Raw genomic sequence first — 22,963 nt, forward strand, 5'->3', positions numbered from 1 at the left:
TATTCAATATAGAAGTATTACACTTCCTTATTGATGGTCAATTGAAACAGTACCACCGGTTCGGAAAAGAAAATACCCTGACCTGAGAAGAACCGGCGAAAGATACTCAGCGGGTTTTTTTTTTGTCTCATATATTGTATAAACAATTTAAATGAAATGAAATTGCCAGGAGGCGGTCGTTTCATTCCCAAGCATAAATATAAAACATAAATTGATTACGCGTGACTTTTCAATAACTGATTAATGTAATTCAAAAGAAGAATAAAGTCTATTATTGAATAAGTTAAACAATAATAGCGACTAAGAAATCGCAAATCGCTACCGCTTATAACTTAACCGAGTACAGCGGCTTACACTTAAGTAATTAACACCTCATTCTGATTTAGCGCACAGCGACGCTGAACGCCTGGTCCGGGTGTGTTTATGAGTTTTCATTCACAATTGTTAAACTTGTTATAATCTGTGGAGTTGGATACGAGCTGGGAACACACTGTATACATTTAAATATTAAGTTAACCGGTGGTTTTGTGCGAGCCTCCTTGAATAGGTACACCGTATAAGTTTTTCCATTGCCAAATATAATAAAAAAAAAAGTATAAAGACTCAAGACGATATCAGAGTCTTACTTACCGTCTCTGCTTGCCAGTAATTCTTGACCCCAATACGCACTAATAGAAGTTTCACATTAAAAAATTAAAAGGGGCGTTTGTTGCAAGGAGATTGTATGTAATTAATGAGTTTAATTAATTGATACAAAATAGAATGAATACCATGATAGTCATTGAATTGAAATATTTTAGTGGTAGGGCTCTGTGCAAGCCCGTGAGGTTACTCATCAGATATTCTACCGCAAAACAGCAACTGGTACTGTTTTGTTCTAGTTAGAAGTATGCCTTGTTAGTACAGGTACGTTGGAGTAAGATATTTCGTTTGCAAATAATGTAACACCTTTAACTAGCAGAGTTATTCTGTAACAATTCTTATTTTATCAATACAGAAATGTTTAAAATCGTTTCAATATACTATTTCAAAACAAGCACCAAAAATCTAAATCAATTCAGACTTTATAAAAGTAATATTTTCAGTTCAAAATGTTAGTCTTCCGGTTCGAAATGTAGATTCCACTTATAATAACTTCGTATATAGTCTTTTTCACATAATCATAAAATATTGTATCCTTAAAATTACCATAACCAATATTGCATATTAATTTTAAACATTTCGATATCGCTTATCTCACTTTAAAATTAATTTTTACAAATAGTTCTAATGCATATAAATTTCAAATATATCCAGTAGTTCTATTGTTTATATTTCGCCTATAAATAACAACAAAGAACGATTAAACTGTTAACTTTTACATCTGTTAAAATGTTATAAAACGTTTGGAAATTCAAAGTTTAGGCGGTTTGGAGATAATCAAATACCGTCAGAGACGAGCCTTCGTTGTCACAAATCAGATTCTGCGAGCCAGTCTGATGTATTTACAACCTCACCCTACAAGGGTGTGAAATCGAATCCTATCTGAGTAGCGTTGGTTATCTACATAACGAACGTTTAATATTATATTTTTCATAAAAAACAAGATCGAATCGATCAAATAACCGTCACGTTTCCACGCTTTTCCTTATTGAAGTTCAATAGTCATATTACATATTTTCGATGTCAGACATATCGAAATTCCTCGTGTTGACTCGAAATGAATATACATACTTCCCCTTTTGTATCGTATCACTAAACAAGTATTTTTATTTGACCCATACTTCCTATATTCGTCGTAAGAATCAATCTTAATGTATAACTAGCATCGCCCCGGCTTTTCACGGGTTATTAATTCTGATACTGAATATATTATCCATGTATTACATACAAAAACCTTCCTCTTGAATCACTCTATCTTTAAAAAAAACCGCATCAAAATCAGATATGTAATTTAAAAGATCTAAGCACACATGGTAGACAGCGGTAAACGACTTTATTTTATGCTATGTAATGATTATTAAAAGTAAAAATCCTTTTTCAGTTAAGCGAAGTTTCATTACGAATAACGTATCCAATTTAAGAAGCTCTTAATTCAAAATGAGAACTCATTTCGTATGAGTGAAAAATATCTATGTATGTGTGCGTACGTGCGAGTATTTTATTTAATATCAAATGAATATGTGTGTTTTTTGTACGTGATTTTGTACTGCACGCACACACGTAAATACTAATGTCTATTTACGTGTGTGCGTGATATTTCTTACTCGTTCATATATTTTTCTTATTTCTTTAAAATAAATATCAAATCTTAATACTACGTTGAAAATAAATTGTGCGTTACGGATGTCTTAATTCATGATTAAAGATGAATCTATAGATTTTGTTTCGCTTAAAAAAATTATATCGGTATATATTTTATTATTATAATATTATACAGAATTGAAGTATATCATGATATTGTTAAATATGTTTTGCGCGCCAATAACCTCGAAACAAACTGCAACAAACCGGTTAAAACTTGATTCAACATTTACAGCTGAATAAAGGCAAAGTAACATATGAACAACAAATATAATCTCAACTTTGAGGCAAAACAACAATGTAGTCCGGAATATATTTAAACAACGCTTCAGGGAAAATCAAATGAATAATTTGTATGGATTTTATAACAATTATAATAATTCGATATAAAAACATTTTCACTGGTAGTATACCCACTGACCCACTGACCGAGATATTACTGGTCTTAACGGCAAAAGAACTAGTGTAATTAGACTTTTAAGAATTTCTTTATCCATCAAGTGTCTTCATAATCAAAAACTCATAATGAAAATGTACTTTATTCAAGTAGGCTTTTACAAGCAGTTTTGAATCGTCATTTAACAACTATGTATAGTGAAGCTACTACCGGTTCAGAAAGTAGATTTTACCGAGAAGAACCAGAAAGAAATTCAGTAGGTACTCTTTCTCAACATTTAAATTTGATTGATTGTTATGACCATTCATAAAACATGCAAACGCATTGAAATAACGTAAAAAGAAATTATAAAACGTCAAAAGTGGATGACACGTCGTTGAACACTTCATTATTGTATATATATTATTATTCCCATTTTATTTTCATGAAGACAACTAACAGTAGATACAATATCACATGTAAAATTAAAAATTAAAGAAAATTGCATTTTGACAACCGATTCCCGACCGAGTCGATGTATAGTCCATTCCAATGACAAAAGGAAACATTCAAAACATACCGTATTTTTCAATATCACAAGTGTTTTGTTGATAATTCCACTATAAGATTAACTACAAACAGTTCTTGATTAATATATCTTCTATTAATATATCTAATTGATAATTCAAGGTCAAATTTGTTTATTTACCTTTTCTCCTGACAGCAACTGTAACTACAATAATTTATTAACATAAATCTGCTACCAGTACCAATGTAGATTCTACCAAGAAGAACCGGCAAGAATTCCGTACTTTACAGAGTAATAATTCGGCGTTGATTTACTCAACGATAAACTATATCAGTTAATATTTCAAAGCGAATCTCAATAATTGTCGACAAACTTCAATCGGAGCGGTCCGAGTAATTTGTAACAGTTACGAATTCCAATTACACTAAGTCTGTTTCTAATCTCTGTCGATCCGTTATTACGTCAGTTTTATCAAAGGTATTTAGCTAAAATGGCGTCGAAAATAAAATTTGATCAATTCCCTAAACTTTAAACGTAATCCCGAAATGGGATCCTCTACCCAAGTGGGATAGGTATGAATTATCCCACTATTACTGTACAAAGTAAGCCCCTTCGATAGGTGTAAATTTAAGTCTTGGTGGACTGGTGATGTTCAAGCTCTTCTGAGTATATCCTCCCTATTTGTTGTTGTTATTGTTGTGTTCTGGTTGGAAGGCTGCGTAAGCCAGTGTAACCACAAACACAATTACGTTATATCTAAGTTTCATAAGTTCGTGTGTGTGTTAGTGGGTGTAAAGAGTTATTAATATTTCTTACGATGCCTAAGTTTATATATGATGGTGACCTTTCACATTCAGCCCATTTAATTTTTTTGGTTAGGTAGACTGACCTAACCAAAAAAAACTCTTATTATTGTATACATATATATCACAATTATAGTCATTGTCATAAATTTTACACATAATTAGAGTCTATCCAGTAATTAGATGATGATTAATATGCGAATTCGCCACAATACAGTAACAGGAACTGCTTTGCCACACTTCCAATCCAAATAAATGCCCAATTTTTAATATGGTTACCTTTAGGTTGTATTTTTTATTGATATTCCCATCCTTCCAAATATCAAATGTCAACGTCAGAATCGTCACCCAAGAACATATACTATAACTCATGAATTTAACTCTTAATGTTTGTGTTGTTCTAGGTTAAGGATTAACAAGGAAATTAATACTACTATTCTCGGCTTTAAAATTCAATTGAGTTTAGTGTCTCAACCGTACCGATCAATCTCATTCGTGTCTTCTCCATCCTACGTGACATTGGCGAAATAATCTTTGCCATGTCGGCACAACTAAAAGCCATTAAACTAAGAATTGAATTGAATTGAATAACTCATGAAAAATTTTGTTTCTACTCGATTAAGGGTAAAGATACACAGTAACGTTACGTATTTCTTAAACCATTCAAACAAAGCTTAACTCCCAATTAGTTTATTATTGAATCAGGCTGTATACACACTTTATTACAGCGTGAATTGTACAATCGAACTCGCCTGACAGCACACTAAGCCCAGCCTGTGATCATTATTATCTAAATTATCATTACGCTAAATATCCCTCCGTGAATTCGGTTGTTCGGATAGTAATTATAGTGTTCAATTAAGTTTCATGTTGTCTATATTTAACGTATATCATATACATAAATCAAGTCCATATTAATTATAAAGTTAATTAGTGAACTAATTGTCGTCTGTGGTTTCGCTTGCGTTTTTGGGTATAAAAAGGAAACTATGTGCTAAAAACAGACGGGTCGTTAATCCCGAACTGGCTTCTAATATAATATTTTACATACATACGTAGTACAATAGACGTATAATTATATAGAGTCGAGATGGCCCAGTGGTTAGAACGCGTGCATCTTAACCGATGATTGCGGGTTCAAACCCAGGCAAGCACCGCTGATTCATGTGCTTAATTTGTCTTTATTATTCATCTCGTGCTCAATGGTGAAGGAAAACATCGTGAGGAAACTTGGATGTGACAAATTTCATAGAAATTCTGCCACATGTGTATTCCACGAACCCGCATTGGAACAGCGTTGTGGAATATGTTCCAAAACCTTCTCCTCAATGGGAGAGGAGGCCACTAGCCCAGCAGTGGCAATTTACAGGCTGTTTTTGTTGTATACATATATAATTGTAATTAGCTAACATGACTGTATTTTTAAATTTTGTAAACGAGTTACTACTGGGTTTCTTGCCGGTTCTTCTCGGTACTATTTTTCGAACCGTTGATAGCTTCACTTAACACAGTTATTAAATGACGATTACAAAGTGCTTGTAAAAGCCTAATTTAATAAAGTTTATTTTGATTTTGATTATTTGATTTTGTAAGGTTTTACTACAAAAAAAACTTCGTCGCTTAACTCTCTTATGACAGTTACGGGTTGAATAGTCTAGTTCGTCAAAAGAACGTGACGTCACAACTGTCATAGTATGTCTGACAGATGAGAAATATCCATATTTATAATTATTGAAATCATAATTACTTAAATACAAGAAATAAATACGATGAAAAACGTCTGCCATGCACAGACTCACACAGAGCAATGACTAAACACATACACATACACACATTCACACATACAAGGAAATAAAGAGCGACAGAAAGGAGACATGACGGTATGAGAGAGCGCCATTCCATTTGATGTCCATTTGAGTCCCAATATTGAGTCAATAGATATTTCCCATGTACATACAAAGTAAATAATGTCCCCTATATACTTAAACACTTGATAAATAATTCCCGTATATAGAAACCAAGTTCAAAACATACCCACACATGTGTCATAGCGACAAAGTATTGTCACGAAATGGAAACCGGTTCAAACTGGTATGATTAATCCGAAATCACATCAAAACCAAATTACCCGAGTTTAGGAACTCAATACATGCGTTTTGAAAGCAATTTGGAATGAAATAATCTAACCTATGTTATTGGGCCTACTCCCTCGATTGCGAGTCGCTTTGAATTAAGTTTTATCGAACTTGTTACGAGATGAATAGTCAAATGGTTTCATTCAGATGTGTGCTTTTGACTATGATTGTGTTCGAACGAGTTTAGAATTTGAGTGATTGATAAAGTTTGGGGGAAACATTCTGATTTGTTTATTGTATTCCGTAATAACCTTTTCGGAGTGTATGGAGTTATTAGTAAGATCTCAGTGTGAAATATGTTTTGGAAATCAAATTCTTTGAAAATAAAAATATTTTTCTTTTGTATATTTTATTACACGTATTTTGACGAAATCATTACATAGTAAACCAAAGTCGCTTAGCGCTGTCTGTCCCTATGTATGCTTAGATCTTTATAATTACGCAACGGATTTTGATGCGGAAGTTTTTAATAGATAGTCTGATTCGAGAGAAAGGTTTTTGTATATAATCCATGAACAATATAGTTTCTAATTTGATCTTGTAAATAAACACTTTCTGTAGTAGGTATATTTAGTATCAGTATTGCACTCGTGCGAAGCCGGGCGGGTCGCTAGTAAATAATATAGTTCAATTATTTCATCTCTATATTCCATAATGTATTGTGACACAATGTTTATATATTTTTCATAACACTACTCACTGTAACTTTATTTGTCCCAGTATCTATATGATCTAGAAATAATATAAAAACTATTTCGTTATTAAAACAATAAAAATCTGTAATACATACTTTGTACGGTATCTATAGTAACGAAATCCAATCCTATCTACAAAGTTTAAGGTTAGATGAATTTTAAATGCAAATAATTAGAAATCACTCGCTCATGTGGTTTTATGTTCGTAGTTGAAATGTTTCAAATTCGCCCTGTCCACGGAGGGCATTCGGTACACGAGAATGTTAGACATTTTTACGCTTCGAATGATGTTGTTCGTGTAATGAAAATGTTTTCGACTTCTGCTTAGCGGACCTAATGATTCAATTGTCTAATGAATACATTTGCGTTGCTGTATTCATTCGAATCTAAACTTCAATTAATGAAAAACTATTAACAACAACATCGCTTGCATTATATTTACAGATGAATTTCACATTAATAAAAAAAAGAAAGAAATGTTTATTTAGGACTCGGCATTTTATAAAAGTATGAAAAAAAAACAAAGATAAAAATAATTTTGTAAACTACCTTAGTAACTTATTCCACAAAAAAAAACGGAATAAAAAAGGAATGAAATATAAAAAAAGAAATTTATTTAGCATGATAATGATCATCTCCTAAATAGGTGCACCATTCAGATTTAAAGTTGGGTTCCAAAAACCCAACGCTGATTTTCAGTACCCTACGTTTATGACGGGCTGTAACAATATTTTCTAACATTCAATAAAAATATGCTCGAATATATAAATAATAAAACAATATAATATTTATACATTAAATCAATATAAAATAACAATGGTAAAATTTAAAACACGTAGTTGAAAGTCTGTCATCCAAGAAACAAGTAGCAATGCATAAATCTTGCACGTAATTTCAGTGGAAATTTTCAGAAGCATGCGATAGGCGCTCACCGATGTCTGAATAATGTTAAGAAGGCAACGCAAACATTGTTAAAACTCAGTACAAGTTGTTGACACCTGTAACTGTGGATAATAATTCGTTTTAGCCCGAGCTTGGTAGAGACCAAACAATTTAACTTGTTAAAAACTTGTTTAAATCTTGGAAACTTACATCTTGCGTTTGAAACAAAGTGAAGCGGATCGAAGTGGAAACAGACCGTCTTTATAAAAGATTAAAAGAGTACGCGCTAATGGCGTGATCCTCAGCTTTGCCAGAAATTACAATTTACTTCTTTTTTTCGAAACATTTCTTTCTACCACTACGTAAAATTTTAAGTATCGGGTTTGTCAAACTACTTAATTTTATTATTAAGAAATACATTTTTAAACAACAATAATCTTTTCACAAATATTCTTTAGAAACCCTAAACAATATCCCAAAATTAATTCAAGGCTGCTCGGGTTTTGAATGGCCAAACTTTTGAATTAAAACCTCATTAACTCATTTGATATTGAAGTTGTATATTTTTATAGAAGTTAACAGCCTGTAAATTTCCCACTGCTGGGCTAATGGCCACCTCTCCTGTTAAAGAGAGGGCTTGGAATACATTCCACCACGCTGTTCCAATGTGGGTTAGTGGAATGCACATGTAGCAGAATTTCGATGTAATTAGACACATGCACGTTTCGTCACGGTGTTTTTCTTCACCGCCGAGTACAAGATGAATTATAAACACAAATTAAGCACATATAGACAGTGGTGCTTGCCTGGATTTTAACCTGCAATCATCGGTGAAGATGCACGCGTTCTAACCACTGGACCATCTCAGCCATCTAAGCCAAATCCAGAGCGGTAATACATCTTTGTCGAAATAAAAAAATACAATCTTAAAACCATATTTGGATATGTAATTTTTGATTCGAACAACGTGTGTCTGTTCAACGATCCAACTCGACCAATAAATATATATTAGGCATTAAATTGCTTATAAACGCACAGAGCGCCGGAGCGTTCATCCGTGGATGGCAATCAATCCTCATAATTGTCACTAGTTCTGTTAACATTTACGTTAATTCTGCAATTGAGCGATTTGGAAATTGTTATGTTAATACAGATATACGACTACGATAAATTTCGCAAAGTGGTATCTACACATATTGTAGTTTCATAGAAGAAGGAAGTAACAGCCTCTTCTAGCTTGAAGACAAAGCTGGGCCGACCGGAGTGTCACAGTAGCTTGGGCAAGCGATCTCTTGACGCCCCCTGAGGAGATGGAATGGGTACCGCTGGATTTTTAGTAGATATTCCAATGTTCTAGGGAACACCTGGTCCCCCCACTTCATTTGAAACGCTTAAGATTTTTCCAGTTTCCAGAAAAAAAGAAATATACGATTACGAATCTATTTCGTAATAGTAACGACTGTTTGTTTGTTTCTTTGCTTGAATGATCTAATCGAAGAAGAGAGAATCGCTAAATAAAGTTATAATATCATTTTACAACTATACTAAGTAAAACTACCAAGTATTATACAAATTTATAAAGTAAAATATTAACAGACTTGAGGCGTTCTTTTAGTGATACCTTGGAACTTGTAACAAACAATTGTTTGTTAATTTGTTCTGAGAAACCATCGTTTTAATTGTGTTTGTTAATATTTCAATTTATTTTGAATTTGAAATGCTCATTATAAATCTTGACATGCCAGTTAATATGGCAACTGTTATATCTCGACTGCTTTTTACAATTACTTATTTATTTTTACTCTGTATTTCATATTGATGATCGTAACTCGTCGTACCATCCCGTAACTACAGTAACACCCTTTAAACGCCCCACAACTAGTCTAAATTCTCCTCTCACTTTTGTGGAGAAGGCTTGGAGCTTAAGCACACATTGAAATTAGACATATGTAGGTTTCCTAACGTTGTTTTCTTCCACGCAGAAAATAAATTACAAAAACTGTTTAAATTGTTACAGTTCATATTTCTCTTTAAATCATAAAAGCAATATCAAGACCATATTTAATAAAACATATATTTAAGGAAAGACTAATATCAGGTACATAAACAAGTACACCTGTAGTTACCACTTGCCTACGTTTAAACGCTTAACCATCGATCAGGATGCCTGCAGTTGGAACAATTTTCATCTCGGCTTATTTTTCACAATTTATTCGAAATATCGCTTTACTAATTATTTTTTTAACTAAAGAATAGTCAATTTATGTTTATTTTCAAACGATCCTTCATACTTATGACAATGGAAATATTTAATTGTTCACATTTTCGTTTCACCTTTAAAATTGAACGAGGCCTTTTTATCAATGGCTGCGGAAAATCTAAAGTCTATGCCAACAAAAGTTTATTTACGAAGTCAACATTGAGTTCGTTATTTATAATACACAGGATTCGAAAAGTTTCTCGGGAGTAATTCATCCTTCAACGATTTCTGTTTTGACGTCTGATTTTGATTCAACGCTATTTAGTCACTCGCAAATTTGAAACGAAACTAATCTTGACGGTTTTAATTTATTCGTTTTATGTATTTTCGCATTTTATTTACAGAATGTTAAAATACATACATATATAATTGTCACATGACGACATTTTTTGTTGACTGGTAAATAGGCAACCTGATGGTAAGTGGTCACTACCACTTATAGACATTGAACTTATAGAAATCTTAATCATTCCTTACACTGACTCACTCACTCTTCATACCGGAACACAAAAATACAAACGATTGCTGCTTGGCGATAAAACTTATGGTCGGTGGGTGGTACCTATACGGGCAGACTCACACAGCAAAGCAACTACCAAGTAGTAAGGAATATTGCAGAGTTTTATTAGGATAAAAACAAAGGTTTTTTTAAAACAAAAATAAACATTTATGATAGTAATGGATACTCCGATATATATGATATACTTCTAATAGATAGGATAAAAAAAGAAGAAATCAATACTAATAATGAAAAAACGAAGTGGCGGGCAAAACTGGTCTAAAATAAAATATCAAATCAGTTTTAAAATAAGCCTCCTCTGTATTTTATAGTGTCTATAGCGTTCTACAGCTTAGAATATCTTTAAAATATACGTTTTATTAGACGTGTACAATATAAAATTTAAAAAATCTAATTCAATAATTCTTAAAAATGTATTCTTTTTTTTTTCAGACTTGTTCAAATGTAAACAAGTGCGTGTGCAACCGAGGATGGACTGGACCGGACTGCTCGCAGCCGGACGCCCTGCCGCCGTCGCCGACGCCCTACGTCCCTGACAACGCAACGAAAGCGGCTTACAACATGACTAAGAAGGAAACGCCGTATGGTGAGTCAAAACCAGTACCAGATAGTTCAATGAACTGTAAATATGATAAATCCAAGGTCAATGACCTTGATGAGATACAATTATTAAATCACAATACCTTGAAAGACTGGTCAGACTTAAGCGAAGTCCTCGGATCGCTACGATTTAGCGGTAATCGCGCGATCGCAATTTCCCGCATGTAATGATTCCTAGCTTTTATTTTTAAAAAATACATTAAGACTTAATAATACTAATTTCTAGACTTAAACTGATTTATTTAGAGATATGTGGACTACGACATAATTTAAATACTACAAATTATAAAGGTTATAACATAAACAAATTTTCATACACTACGAAAACCTTGTTTATTTACACTGTAATAAAGAATACAATCGAAAGCGACGATGATGTAGGACCTTTTGAAATTGTGAAAAATGGTTACATAGTCTATACTTGTTGTTCCCTAGTACAGAGTCATCGTCGCCGTCGGTACCACTTGACAGCTATGTTTTCAATTATCAATACGATGCTACATCATAATTACTTTTTAAAGACTTAAATGTTGTGGAAATATGTAGTCTTATATTAATTATATAGTGTCATACATATTTAACTTTATAAAAATTATACATTTCTTTCTTAAACATAATAATAAATATTATAATCTCAACTATTTTATTTTATAACATATGTATGTATGTTTGTCAGTGGCTTCGTGATTAGTACTCATTAATCGATATGAAATATGTATGTACTATTTTGTCAAAGATTTTTTGTGCCTCCAACGTTATTTTCTTGCTTGATTAATGTGTCATTTATTTTACTGTGATGTGGATGTGTACTATGGTTTATTTGATTTATAATTCTATTGCTTTCTTTCTTAAAGTTTATTTTACTGGTGATTAATAATATGTATCGCTGATTTATGATTTCAGGTGCCTTCTTACCTCTGTCAATGTATCCCTCCTATTTCCCTTTGCTATTGATGTATAAATTTGTATAATTGGCCGAATTAATCCGAGCACTGCTCTTCGATAGGGGGGACCGGGAAACATGTTTTCTTACATTTAAAGCAATTAAAGACTCTGAATACTAAGAGTCCCGACTCAATTCGTTTTTGAATTTAAAGTTTACGCGTAATTAAAATTGGGAAACGATGCTATACGAATGAATGTCCGGGGAGCAATGCTCGGAGAGGCGTGGATACAAGCGCGGGCGGCGCCGGCGCACTAACGCGCGGGACCCCTCTCTTCCAGGTGAGATCGAGGGCAATAAGATGAGCACCGTGAACATGGTGTTATTATTACTCGCGGTCGTGCTGTCCGTGTTCGTGGGTTTCGCCTGGATGGCGTACTGCTTCAGGTAACAGCGGGTAACTCGGTGTTGTCGCACTGTGTCCGTTGCCTGTGCCTGCAGTGTCGTGTCGTGTCTGTCTTGCCGGCCGGGTCCCGCCGGCGCCGCTCGCGTGTCCTCGCCGTCCCGCCGCGTAGCGCGTGACACGGACCGCGTCGCGCGCCGCGTGGCGGGACGACGACGAGCGTGCCGGCCCGCGCGTGACTTACCCTTCTCTTTGGGCGCAGAGAACTACCACGGCTCGAACACGGTATTCCTCGTGGCGGTGCTCATGTCTGTGGTAGGGGGGGTATTCATAGTATTTGCCCTGAGCGCTCTCTGCTACAGGTCAGTCGTAGTACACAAAAACTTCTCCCTGTGCCTAAGGTTAGTGAGCAGAAAACAGACCAAAGGTAGTCTTTAAGGAGAAATTTAAATCGTCACCTTCGTATACTTGTATGTTTATTTTAGACGTTAGCGTTGGTGTTTACGTTTTTAAAGTCGACGATTGGTTTTTCGTTTTTTGATTATTTGAAGATTTTTTATGTCGTTTACGTTGTCGTCGTAGAGCTAGCTGGCGGGTCAGGCGCCCCAACTGCATTTGATCTGTGGTTCTGTGGCTCTGTGCTCGCGCCGGCGGCCGGCCCGCGGCGCCCGGCCCGCGCCCGCACGCGCCTCCGCCCCGCGAGGCGTCGCCGACCGGCCGCCTCGCTGCATGCCGACGAGGCTTTCCACGTTGTACTCGAGCGACACCTCGATTCAAACCCTTAAAATTCTGGGCTCTTGGATGTATGCATTGGCTTATGTGAACTGTGACTCGTTTTCGTTTCCTTTCTTGGTCGGAGACCGTGTCGCCGGGCGCCGCGGACTGCTGCCCGACGGCGCGATCGCGTCTATATCTTCCCACATTGTGTCACGTCGCTCATCGTAGCCGTTACGATTATTATTTCCATCAACCGACGTAGTGTTCTGCTCCCGCGATACAATCGAAGTATGACCGATCGACTCGAACCTCATGCGAAGATATAGCACGCTCGACTCTGATATCACTGATCATTTCACTATCACTAAATTATCTATAAACTTTTGCACGAAAAGCGAATGTGCGATGCACGGATTCTTCTTTCAAGCAGCTGTCTATCTAGTTAGAAACGCCTAATGTTATATTTAAGTAATTAATTATCTTTCCATTAAAAATACAGAAAAGCAGAGCTTGTAAAGATCTTTTCAATTTGTAGCTGGTTTTACTTTTGTTCAACATCTCTCTTTCGGGCGCCGCGAGCTTTGACATTACAAATTCATTTAAAGCATCATTTTTACTGGAAAGAGCCTTATCACTTAAGCTAAGATCGATTTTGATTATGTTTCCATGAACATCAATTCCCATGAGGAATGAAACGAAAAATTGAAGTTTTATTCAAAAATTAATTCAGAATTAAATTTGTTTTAACTGTGATATCCAAAAGCACCAGTCTTTAAATTCTAATTGGATTAATTGAAAAGTCGAATTAGATTTGGGATTTAAAAGCCCATTATTTGAATATTGTTATCATTCCCGATCTATCACTTTGACATTGATAGTAATTCCAAAATTAAAGGTCATGGATGGAAACTGACAAGGCTTCCTACTCGAGCATACGAGCAAAGATTATAATTCGTTGCTTGTCAATACTTTTAATAGCCAAATTAAAATAACGTTCTAACTAGTATGCTTGTAAGCATTACAGTAAAAAACAAATATTGTTGACATAATCGTCAGCATCCATTCAGCCTGTCAAAATTATATTCGGAAACGAAAACATCGACAACAAAATTGATCCCTGAGGTGTTCTCGATTCCGTTGCAATATCGAATGACTCGATTTTTTAAACTTAATCGATTGATCTGAGTGTGCGTTTCCACGCCACGCCTGCATCAGGAAAAAGAGTACGCTACCGAAATACGACCCTCCGTACGTGAAGAAACCGATCGCAAAAAGCTTCGCAGCTGGTTCTACTACATCGAATAATTCGCAAGAGGACATATCGCTTGACGGCGGGAAGATGCACGCCTTTAATAACACGTTTAGGTAAGTATTAGGTAACCCTTTAGGTAACAACTCTTCGTAATCTCCGTTCATGTAAAGTCTCCCCTACATTGTGCGAATTTAATAATCAGTTTGAATGTGACTGTACTGATTTTAAGGTACATTTAAATCTTATATATTTTATAAATTATAATTTAAAAGTTTATGTATATGTTTTCGATTGTACCTATTTTTCTAATTACCTAATATTCACACTGTTTCCCTACTTTTTCTTGAATACTTCATCTCTGTTTTATGTATATTTTGTGTATTAAATATAATTTAGGTCCCATTAAGTTATTATAAAGTAAAACGTGCTCTAGATTATTGTAACTGGCAACAATATTATAAAAGTCATTTCACCATAACATTATAATTCGAACATATTTTATTAATTCTAATTAAAATAAAACTTTATTAAAATAATGAAGAACGCATTGTTACACACCAAAATACAATAAAACTAAATATTTAGAAACTTAAATCTACTTTTTTGTCATTTTACTAACAAAATTGATAGCTATTATCAAAAAGATAATGGCCGACATGAGTTGAATGCCGTTTTATAATTCTGTCCAAATTAAAAAAAAGTTTCAAATCGATATGATCGAATGAATGTTATAAGAACGCACACGATACAAATAATCATTCATTTTTATTGATATAGATTTTGAATATCGAACATACATTCTAGAGCACGTTCCGATTATCCTTAATTATTTTTCGAAATTAAATTTCTCTTTCCTCTTCCTATCGGAACTGGTGTAACAGAAATCTCCTCAGGTACGTTCAAGCTTAAAGTCTCACCGCTCATAAAAATTATCTCACACGATTTTCGCTTTTATCGCATACGGCTTTGGTACGAATATGCTTCAAAGCAGTTGAAACATACGTAGCGTGTTCCAGTGTGACCGAGCACAATCACACATGCGTTAAAATACACGCTTTTTAAATATAATTTGTTTATAGAAATCATTTAACTTGGAATTGTGAAGGTGGTAAATATGCACATAGATTCTAACAGGCACTTAATAGAATAGATAGATATATTGTAGACAATAGTACCATTTGTGTTATGAATTTCTAATAATACTGGATACTATACCACAAAATCGTCCAGAAACGATGAAAATCCAATGTGAAATAGACAACTAACGCAATTTACCAAGTAGCTGTCGAGATATCTAAACTCATCAAAGGTAATTACGACAAATCCAATCAGTAAACTTACGGAGGAGATCTTAAGGAGCGATTCGAAACTTAAACAGTAACGGCCTGGAAATTAAAAAAATTCGAAAATGGAACAAAATTTAAAAGATTCCAAATTTCTCAGCCGCGGAGACTCCCAGCGCGTGATCTTCAGACACGGGAATCACATGTCGGGAGCTGGCAACACTAGCAGATATCCGTGAGTTGCCAATCACAAAAAGCAAAATTTGTACTAACTTCATGGGGTCTATCTGTCTAGGCTGATAATATTTATTGTAATTATTCTTATTTTATGTATCTTATTGAAACAAGCCGTAGTTCCCTAACTCCTTAGGTTACTGTCTTTAGTTGCTTTTATCCTAGCTAGTCCTTGTGTGAAAATAATATGTTATAAAACATTAGTCGTACGAAAACGAATTAAGTTTTAATTATTAGTTCTTCATTGTCAAATCAACTCAATTTTTCACGCGTCAATATGTTTTTTATTACAATCATAATATTGGCTGAATCATATTGGAGCCATTGGCATGCGCAAATCATTTTTGCTTCAAGATTATTGTATTTTTATATTTAGAAAACCTTATTGAAAATGTGTTTTTTTTTTCAGAGACCATAAGCAAATGAAACGTGTACATTCCGGTAGTGAGGACGAACCGACACATTCTGGTAATTTTTTTTTTATTTTTATATTACTAAGAATAATAATAATTGTACTAATTACATTTTTTATGTATAAAATGAGTTTCAGCAGAAATTAATGGCGTAGAATATGTCAATCATACCTTTAATCGAAAACACCTTTGGAACTAAGATGCTATGTCCCTCGAACACAAATAATGAGCATAAAACATTTGCACAAAACTCTAGAATTTCAATCTTAAAACTAATTAAGATATTTGTGGTTCTTTTACAGGGGAAGAAGACATAGCCTTCATAGATGTAGCTTCCAACTCGATGGCAAAACTGCCAGAGAAGGGTATTCTGAAGAAGCATGGATATGGTGCAGTGGACGGTAAAGACAAGTGGGCGGAAGACTCGCAGTCCGAGCAGTTGGAAGCTGGATCGCAATCAGACGGACAGGAGCCAGCAGGCGCTGTCGCAGATATGGAATACAAGTTTAAGGTACTTTCTTCAAAACTCAAGTTATTAACAATATGATATATACTCGAATGATTTCAAACTAAAACTCAAATTCCTTTATTCAATATAGAAACATTACACTTACTAATTGATAGTCAAACTGAATACTACCGGTTCGGAAAAGAAAACACCCTGACCTGAGAAGAACTGGCGAATGAAACTCAGCGGGTCCATTTATGAGAAAAATCCGAGTTACAATAAATAATTTACCAAATATTTGCACTACAAATAAAAAAAACAAATGTTAATTACAGGATCTGAACGGGTACCACGAAAACATAATCGTAGCGTTAAAGACAGCCGCCGCCCAGCGAGCGAGTGCTGGTGCAGCCGTCGGCTCTGGAGACCTTCGAGCTCTCCAGGAATACGAATACAAGCGGGAGAGAGCACCCAGCGCTGAGAAAATACACGAAGCCGATTTGAGAAGACAGCGAGGTGAAGAGGAAGAGGACGAAGCACCCCCATGCGGACCGATAAGGATCAGGAACCTAGAAGACTTGATCAGACAGCTCGAACACCACTCCAGCAGACACATGAGCCCGTCTGGATCGGAAGATATAAGAATGTCGGAGACGGAAGCCGATAGACATTATCGGATTGAAGGAGAAGTGCCGGCGTAAGTAAACTAACTTCAAAAATCACCTCCACCTTCGAATCATAATGGACCTTTAAATTGAAGCAATTGGACATATTCCTAAAATTTAACTCAGACTCCACAAAACACAAGTCATTCAATTTGCACATATCTATGTAAATATAACGTATCAAACATTTGCGAAATGTTTTTTTAAAGTTTTTCGGAATTCTTGACACAAAATTAATATATATTTTATATATTGGCCCCAGCAAGTATTTAAACATCAGACCAATACAAGTTAGCCACTACAAAGACAGGCAGCTTAAATAGGTGTAATACAGTTTACACTTGCCCATTCATTTTCATTTTTTATCTAAGTTTTATTTTTAAAACCTGAAGGTTCTCTCGGCTTAGAAAAATTATAGTATCATATGCAATCATGATGGATAATACTTTAATAATAGTCCTCTACATTTTAAGCAATTTTGTGTAACATATCTTATCATACTTGTCCAAATTCTTCTTAAAATGTTCTTGCAATAATAAATTAATTATAAATCCGCAGTCGTTGTCGCGGCCGCATCGGTCCCGGCGAGGAGGAGTCCCGCTTCGGCTACCCGCGGTTCCGCGGCAGCGCGCGCCACCACCCCGCCATGTTCGCGGCGCCCGCGGCCACGTCGCCGGCGCTGCTGGCGCACGCGCCGCACAGCTCGCACGGGCCGCACCCGGCGCACGGGGCGCACGGCGCGCACCCGGGACACGTCGTCGCGCACGGGACGCACCGTGTCCCCCCGGACGACGACGCGCTCTACGAAACCGCGGATACGGAAAGATTACGCGACGCACCCGACAGCGAGAGGTGAGACTTTTATATAGGAGGAATAGACTCGTTGATTGTAGACTAAGTTAACACTAACAAAATGACACTTTTGTAACCTAGCTTAGCTTTATAACAGCAACTTGTGATAAATATTCTTCTTCAACTTCAACAGCTTAACTGACAGACAGAGAAGAAATGCACAATTATTTAAAACACATTCAAATAAAATGATATTTCTGTTGTTTCCATATTTATTTGCAGCGACATCACACTTAACAACACTCATGAAAACGTCACGGGCGGGCTCCAAGGGTCTAACTTAAAGGACATAGTCCTTACTACTTTCTGATTGGCAGTAAATTGTTACGCAAATTCAATATACGGACAATTGGATATTTTTGTATTGATAATTAAAAATTGGCTTAACTTTTTAAAATTGAAAAGCAACGCAACTCCGACCGGTCGGCTGCGCCGGCTGCGCGGCGCAGCCGGCCGGACAGACTCGGGAGCCCGCCGCAGCGACGCGCCTAGACTCTCCGTTCCTCTTCTCTATCATTTTCTAGTGATGAATTTATTCAAGCTCAACAACAGTTAGCCCGGTGGGCGAGTGAAGAGGCGGTGCCGGTGGAGCGCGACTACTTCCCCTCGCCGACCTCCCCGCCCCCCCAGCTCGGCTCTCCGCGATCTCCGGCCAGCTCCGGCAGCGAGCGCCCGGCCGCCTTCCCCGAGTACACGCACTGACCCCCCGCCCGCCACCACAGCCCCAGGACGCGCGTAGTGGACATGTGAATACGTAATCGTTAAAGGTCAAATGTAAATAATGAATCTAATTGCACCGACTTTAACGATTTGACTGAAATAATTAGATTATTTAAGAGTTAAATCGTCAACCACGAGCCGCGCCGCCGCCGACCCGCGTTGTTTTAAATATTTATATTCGTTTTAAATCGATACGCTTTATATACTCTTATCTGGGTTCCGGGACGGCGGCGGGGCGGCCGCGCGTCAAACACAAGTCGGGGCACGGCGGGACGCGCGTCGGGCGTGCGGCGGGACGCGCCGGGACGCGCCGGGACGCGCCGGGACGCGCGAGCAGCTGTCGTCGGGTCGCTCGAACTCGGAACGCGACCGCCGAGTGGCTTACACTTAGATAGGCGTTTAACAAATTCTGGTGACGTAGTATCCGTCGAAGCTTTAATCGAGCCGGCTCGACGCCGTTCGCGAGCGAGCTCGAGGCGTGCGATCTGTGAGTTCACCGTTCGAGCGATCGTTTCGCGTTTCGCGTTTCGTCAGCGTGTGTCCGGAGGCCGGTAGGAAGGCGGGCGTCGCAACCGTCCCCGGAGAGTAACCGATCTCATCGCACCGAATCACCTCTCCGAAACGCCCAACTTCACAGACACACGCGCGGTTAGTTAATGCAACGGTAACACCAATCTGTGCGAGTGCGACACAGCGGTTTCTTATGCGAGTTTCGTTGGAGAACTTCTATAAGACGTTACGCTCGGAGGTCTCGAACCGTAATCTAATAATGTTTTTGTATTTAGATACATAAAATACACATATTCTAAAATAGTTATCTACATTGATGTGAATATAAGTTATTTCGGATTCAAAGTATATATATGTATACATGAATATATATATATGGTATGTATAATTATCGAAACGAATTTACGCTGATGTGAAAGACGTATGTTGAAAGGGGACACTGCTTTCGATGGGATGTGATGCGTCGACTTAGAAACGATATAGCTTAGACATTAGATATACTATTGATATAAAACGTGTAAGTACCTATGTTATCGGTTGATCCACTCGTGGAAAGTGTAACCATAGTTAGCGAAGAAATTACGTCAACATACGATTATCGAGCATAACGCTTCGTCGAGACGGTGTCCTTGTATGTTACAGTTTGCGTTCATTTTATTATGACAATTTAGGAAGTTATTGTTTCATTCGGGTTTACGCTAGGCTAGGTGGCGCCGCCACGATTATAGGAACTAGTAACTTAAAGTTATATGATATTGACTAGAAAAAATACTTCATCTAGCCCACGTTGATCGACATAGGCACAGCGAGCTTTACGAACACCACCCCACTGAATGACCAGCGGTCTCACCAGTGGCAAGCCGACTTTACTCCGTTGCCAAGTTCGTTGACCCGCGTTGTTACTCTCGACGATACAAAAGCGCAACTACGCCGATGTCGATCGCCATTGCACAAGCTGCGGCCCTACGACCGCGATCATAATAATTAATCTCTTAGATAAACGTTATAATATATTATGTAAGGTAAACTAGGTAACTAATTACGCGTACAGGGTAGTCTCGTTACTTATGCTCTGTACTGGGTACGACACTCGCGACCGGTGCGGAGGCGACCGCCACAGACTCAAAATATTGAATGATATAACCAGTAGGCTGTAAAATGTATGTATCAATTCGTAGGAATAACATGTTGAATATTAGTATAGGGCATAGGGTAAGTACGTTTAATTATTTTATCGCACAATAAACAGCATCGCTTCATAAATTACGTAGAAAAATCGTTGTAAATAGTGTCTCTATACATCAGCACACCTGATTATATAAAATAGCTCACAATAGGCACATTTATGACTCGTGATTTTTCTTAAGAAAAATATTTTACTGCCATTTCTTAGTCTATTAAAGAATATCTCAAAACTAGTGTTTAAGTATGTTTCCTTTGCATTTGCTTTAAAATGCAAATTGTACGATCGTGGCGAATATAAGGATATATGTGTAACGGTTACTGATATTGTTGATATGTGGTCTCGGCCCGAGCGCCCTTCGCACCGCGCCCGCGCTCTGTCGCCCACTGACGGCGCGAACGGCAACGCAAGTGTCCGGAGAGATCGGCAGCTTCGTAATTCATTACGAACATAATTATGAAGCGAATGTGAATCGTCGGTGCGTGTTGTATCTGTATAATGTACGCGTTAGTGGACCGTCGTCTCGTTCGCGCAAGCGAGTGTCAATCCCAGGAGGCGTCGCGTGCGCGCGCGTTTTATATCCAAACATACATGCGCGGGAAAGCATAGCATAGCCCTCTATGATGCAGTGTATGGCAATGATTGACTGTGAATTGTCATACGATACTCGAACCAAATCTTAAGGATACGAAACCAGTATCATTTTCCTTTTCTTATCGTTATATTTTTAATAAAATTTCAATTATTAGTCGTAAAATCGTAATTTAAACGTAAGAGTGAATTTCCCGCGCATTCGTGTAACGCGCAGGCCTAATACGTCAATTGACGGCGCCATACACGGTCATTGCTCACGGTAGTGCTCTGGTGCCCTGCAAATTTCATCATTTTTTATCTGTGCAATTGGCTCGATCGTTACTTTTTTTTACCTGTCATTGTAGAAGTGCCAAAGTTGTTTTATGTAAATATTTTAGACAGTAAAACAATTATTACATTGTATAATGTTATTTAAATTTCATTATAAAGGATTTGAACTCAACTGAAATGTTTTTTATCGAACCTATTAATCCTATTATTATTATTGTTTTAAATTATACTATTATTGTATTTTAGTACATAGTTTAGTAATATTTCTTTGTTATTACATTGTAAAACACAGACAAGTTTATATCATTGAAGTTCCTATTTTCATTCATTACGATTTATTATCTGTACACATGTATATTTTGTTATTCGTTAACTTAAAGCGCTGTTTAAAGAAATGTAGTGTCGCACATTATTTATTATGTGAAAAGTTGCGTTTTTTAAAAAAAAATATTTACGTATAAAATTTGAGCCAAATCGTTAGAGCCGTTTCCGAAATACACGTAATTATTTGATATATACAAGAATTGCTCATTTAACATAACAAGATTATTTATTGTTTATATTGATTGTTAGAACAGCGATCACTAAGTTAGACTTCTGTTTTAATTACGGATTCAATTAATGTTTATGAGAAAGATTTACGTAGAAGTTTCTCCTGTGAGTGACTTCAGATCCCAAGCAAAGCGGCACTTGATTGTCAAACTTAGTTATTATTATTTGGCTGAAGATAAAGAATGGCGACTATTTGTAAGCACTATCACTACCGAACTACTGTTTGTATTGTTAATTTAAGTGATATTATGTGAAAATAAATGACGAATTTTAGCGGAGAAAAACGTTAAGACGTTGGAATTTTTCAGTTTGTTTTTGTCCTTGTAAATATATTTGCTATATTATTTACTAAATGAATGTAACATATTATTAATGAAAGAAAATAGATGAACACAATTTTCTCAGCCGTTTCATTGACACCCCTCCCATTAGTGATGTCACACGCATTTGCGAATATCGTTATATATTATAAAGATCGCATGATAGGGATTTTTATCCTTCCTTAAAGTTCAAGTTATCGTCGCCACAGTGGTAAAATATCAACCACCTTACTGTACCACTGTACCACCAACCTAGAAAACTAAGATGTTTTATCACTTTTATAATTTACTAGCTAAGTCACCCTTCAAACCAGAACTCAACAATACAATATAATATTGTATTGTATTCTGTTTGGCAGAAGAATATCTAAGTATTGAGTGATACCCAGACGGGTAAATTTTTTTTCTGTTTAAAGTAATCAAAAATTTAAAAAGACCAAATGTTTTAACATAAATAACAACTTATAGCTATTATAATTATAGTTAGTTCTTTAAAGGCAGACGATGGTATTGTTGCTCAAAGAAAAATAAGTCACTGTCAATACGCTACCTACAATATATTTTAAATAATATTTACGCTT

The 22,963-nt window shown here is 36.3% G+C and overlaps 1 protein-coding gene across 9 annotated transcripts in view; it reads left to right on the forward strand.

Annotated features, from left to right (window-relative positions):
* The window catches only part of LOC124533590 (disintegrin and metalloproteinase domain-containing protein 23), a 522,035-nt gene extending 499,573 nt beyond the window's left edge, over positions 1-22,462 (forward strand). For 5 of the 9 annotated variants that reach the window (XM_047108967.1, XM_047108970.1, XM_047108968.1 and 2 more), the window contains 9 exons: positions 10,916-11,069; positions 12,632-12,770; positions 14,302-14,451; positions 15,782-15,856; positions 16,265-16,323; positions 16,571-16,779; positions 17,052-17,413; positions 17,940-18,233; positions 18,758-22,462. In XM_047108967.1, coding sequence (XP_046964923.1) covers positions 10,916-11,069; positions 12,632-12,770; positions 14,302-14,451; positions 15,782-15,856; positions 16,265-16,323; positions 16,571-16,779; positions 17,052-17,413; positions 17,940-18,233; positions 18,758-18,935 — 1,620 coding nt within the window. In that variant the 3' untranslated portion in view covers positions 18,936-22,462. The remainder of the gene's footprint in view (positions 1-10,915; positions 11,070-12,631; positions 12,771-14,301; positions 14,452-15,781; positions 15,857-16,264; positions 16,324-16,570; positions 16,780-17,051; positions 17,414-17,939; positions 18,234-18,757) is intronic. The other 4 variants (XM_047108969.1, XM_047108976.1, XM_047108977.1 and 1 more) reach the window with 4 other exon arrangements.
* Positions 22,463-22,963: the final 501 nt, after the last annotated feature.

The sequence above is a fragment of the Vanessa cardui genome, chromosome 11 (genome assembly GCF_905220365.1).
Source record: "Vanessa cardui chromosome 11, ilVanCard2.1, whole genome shotgun sequence".
In the NCBI taxonomy this organism is placed as follows: domain Eukaryota; kingdom Metazoa; phylum Arthropoda; class Insecta; order Lepidoptera; family Nymphalidae; genus Vanessa; species Vanessa cardui.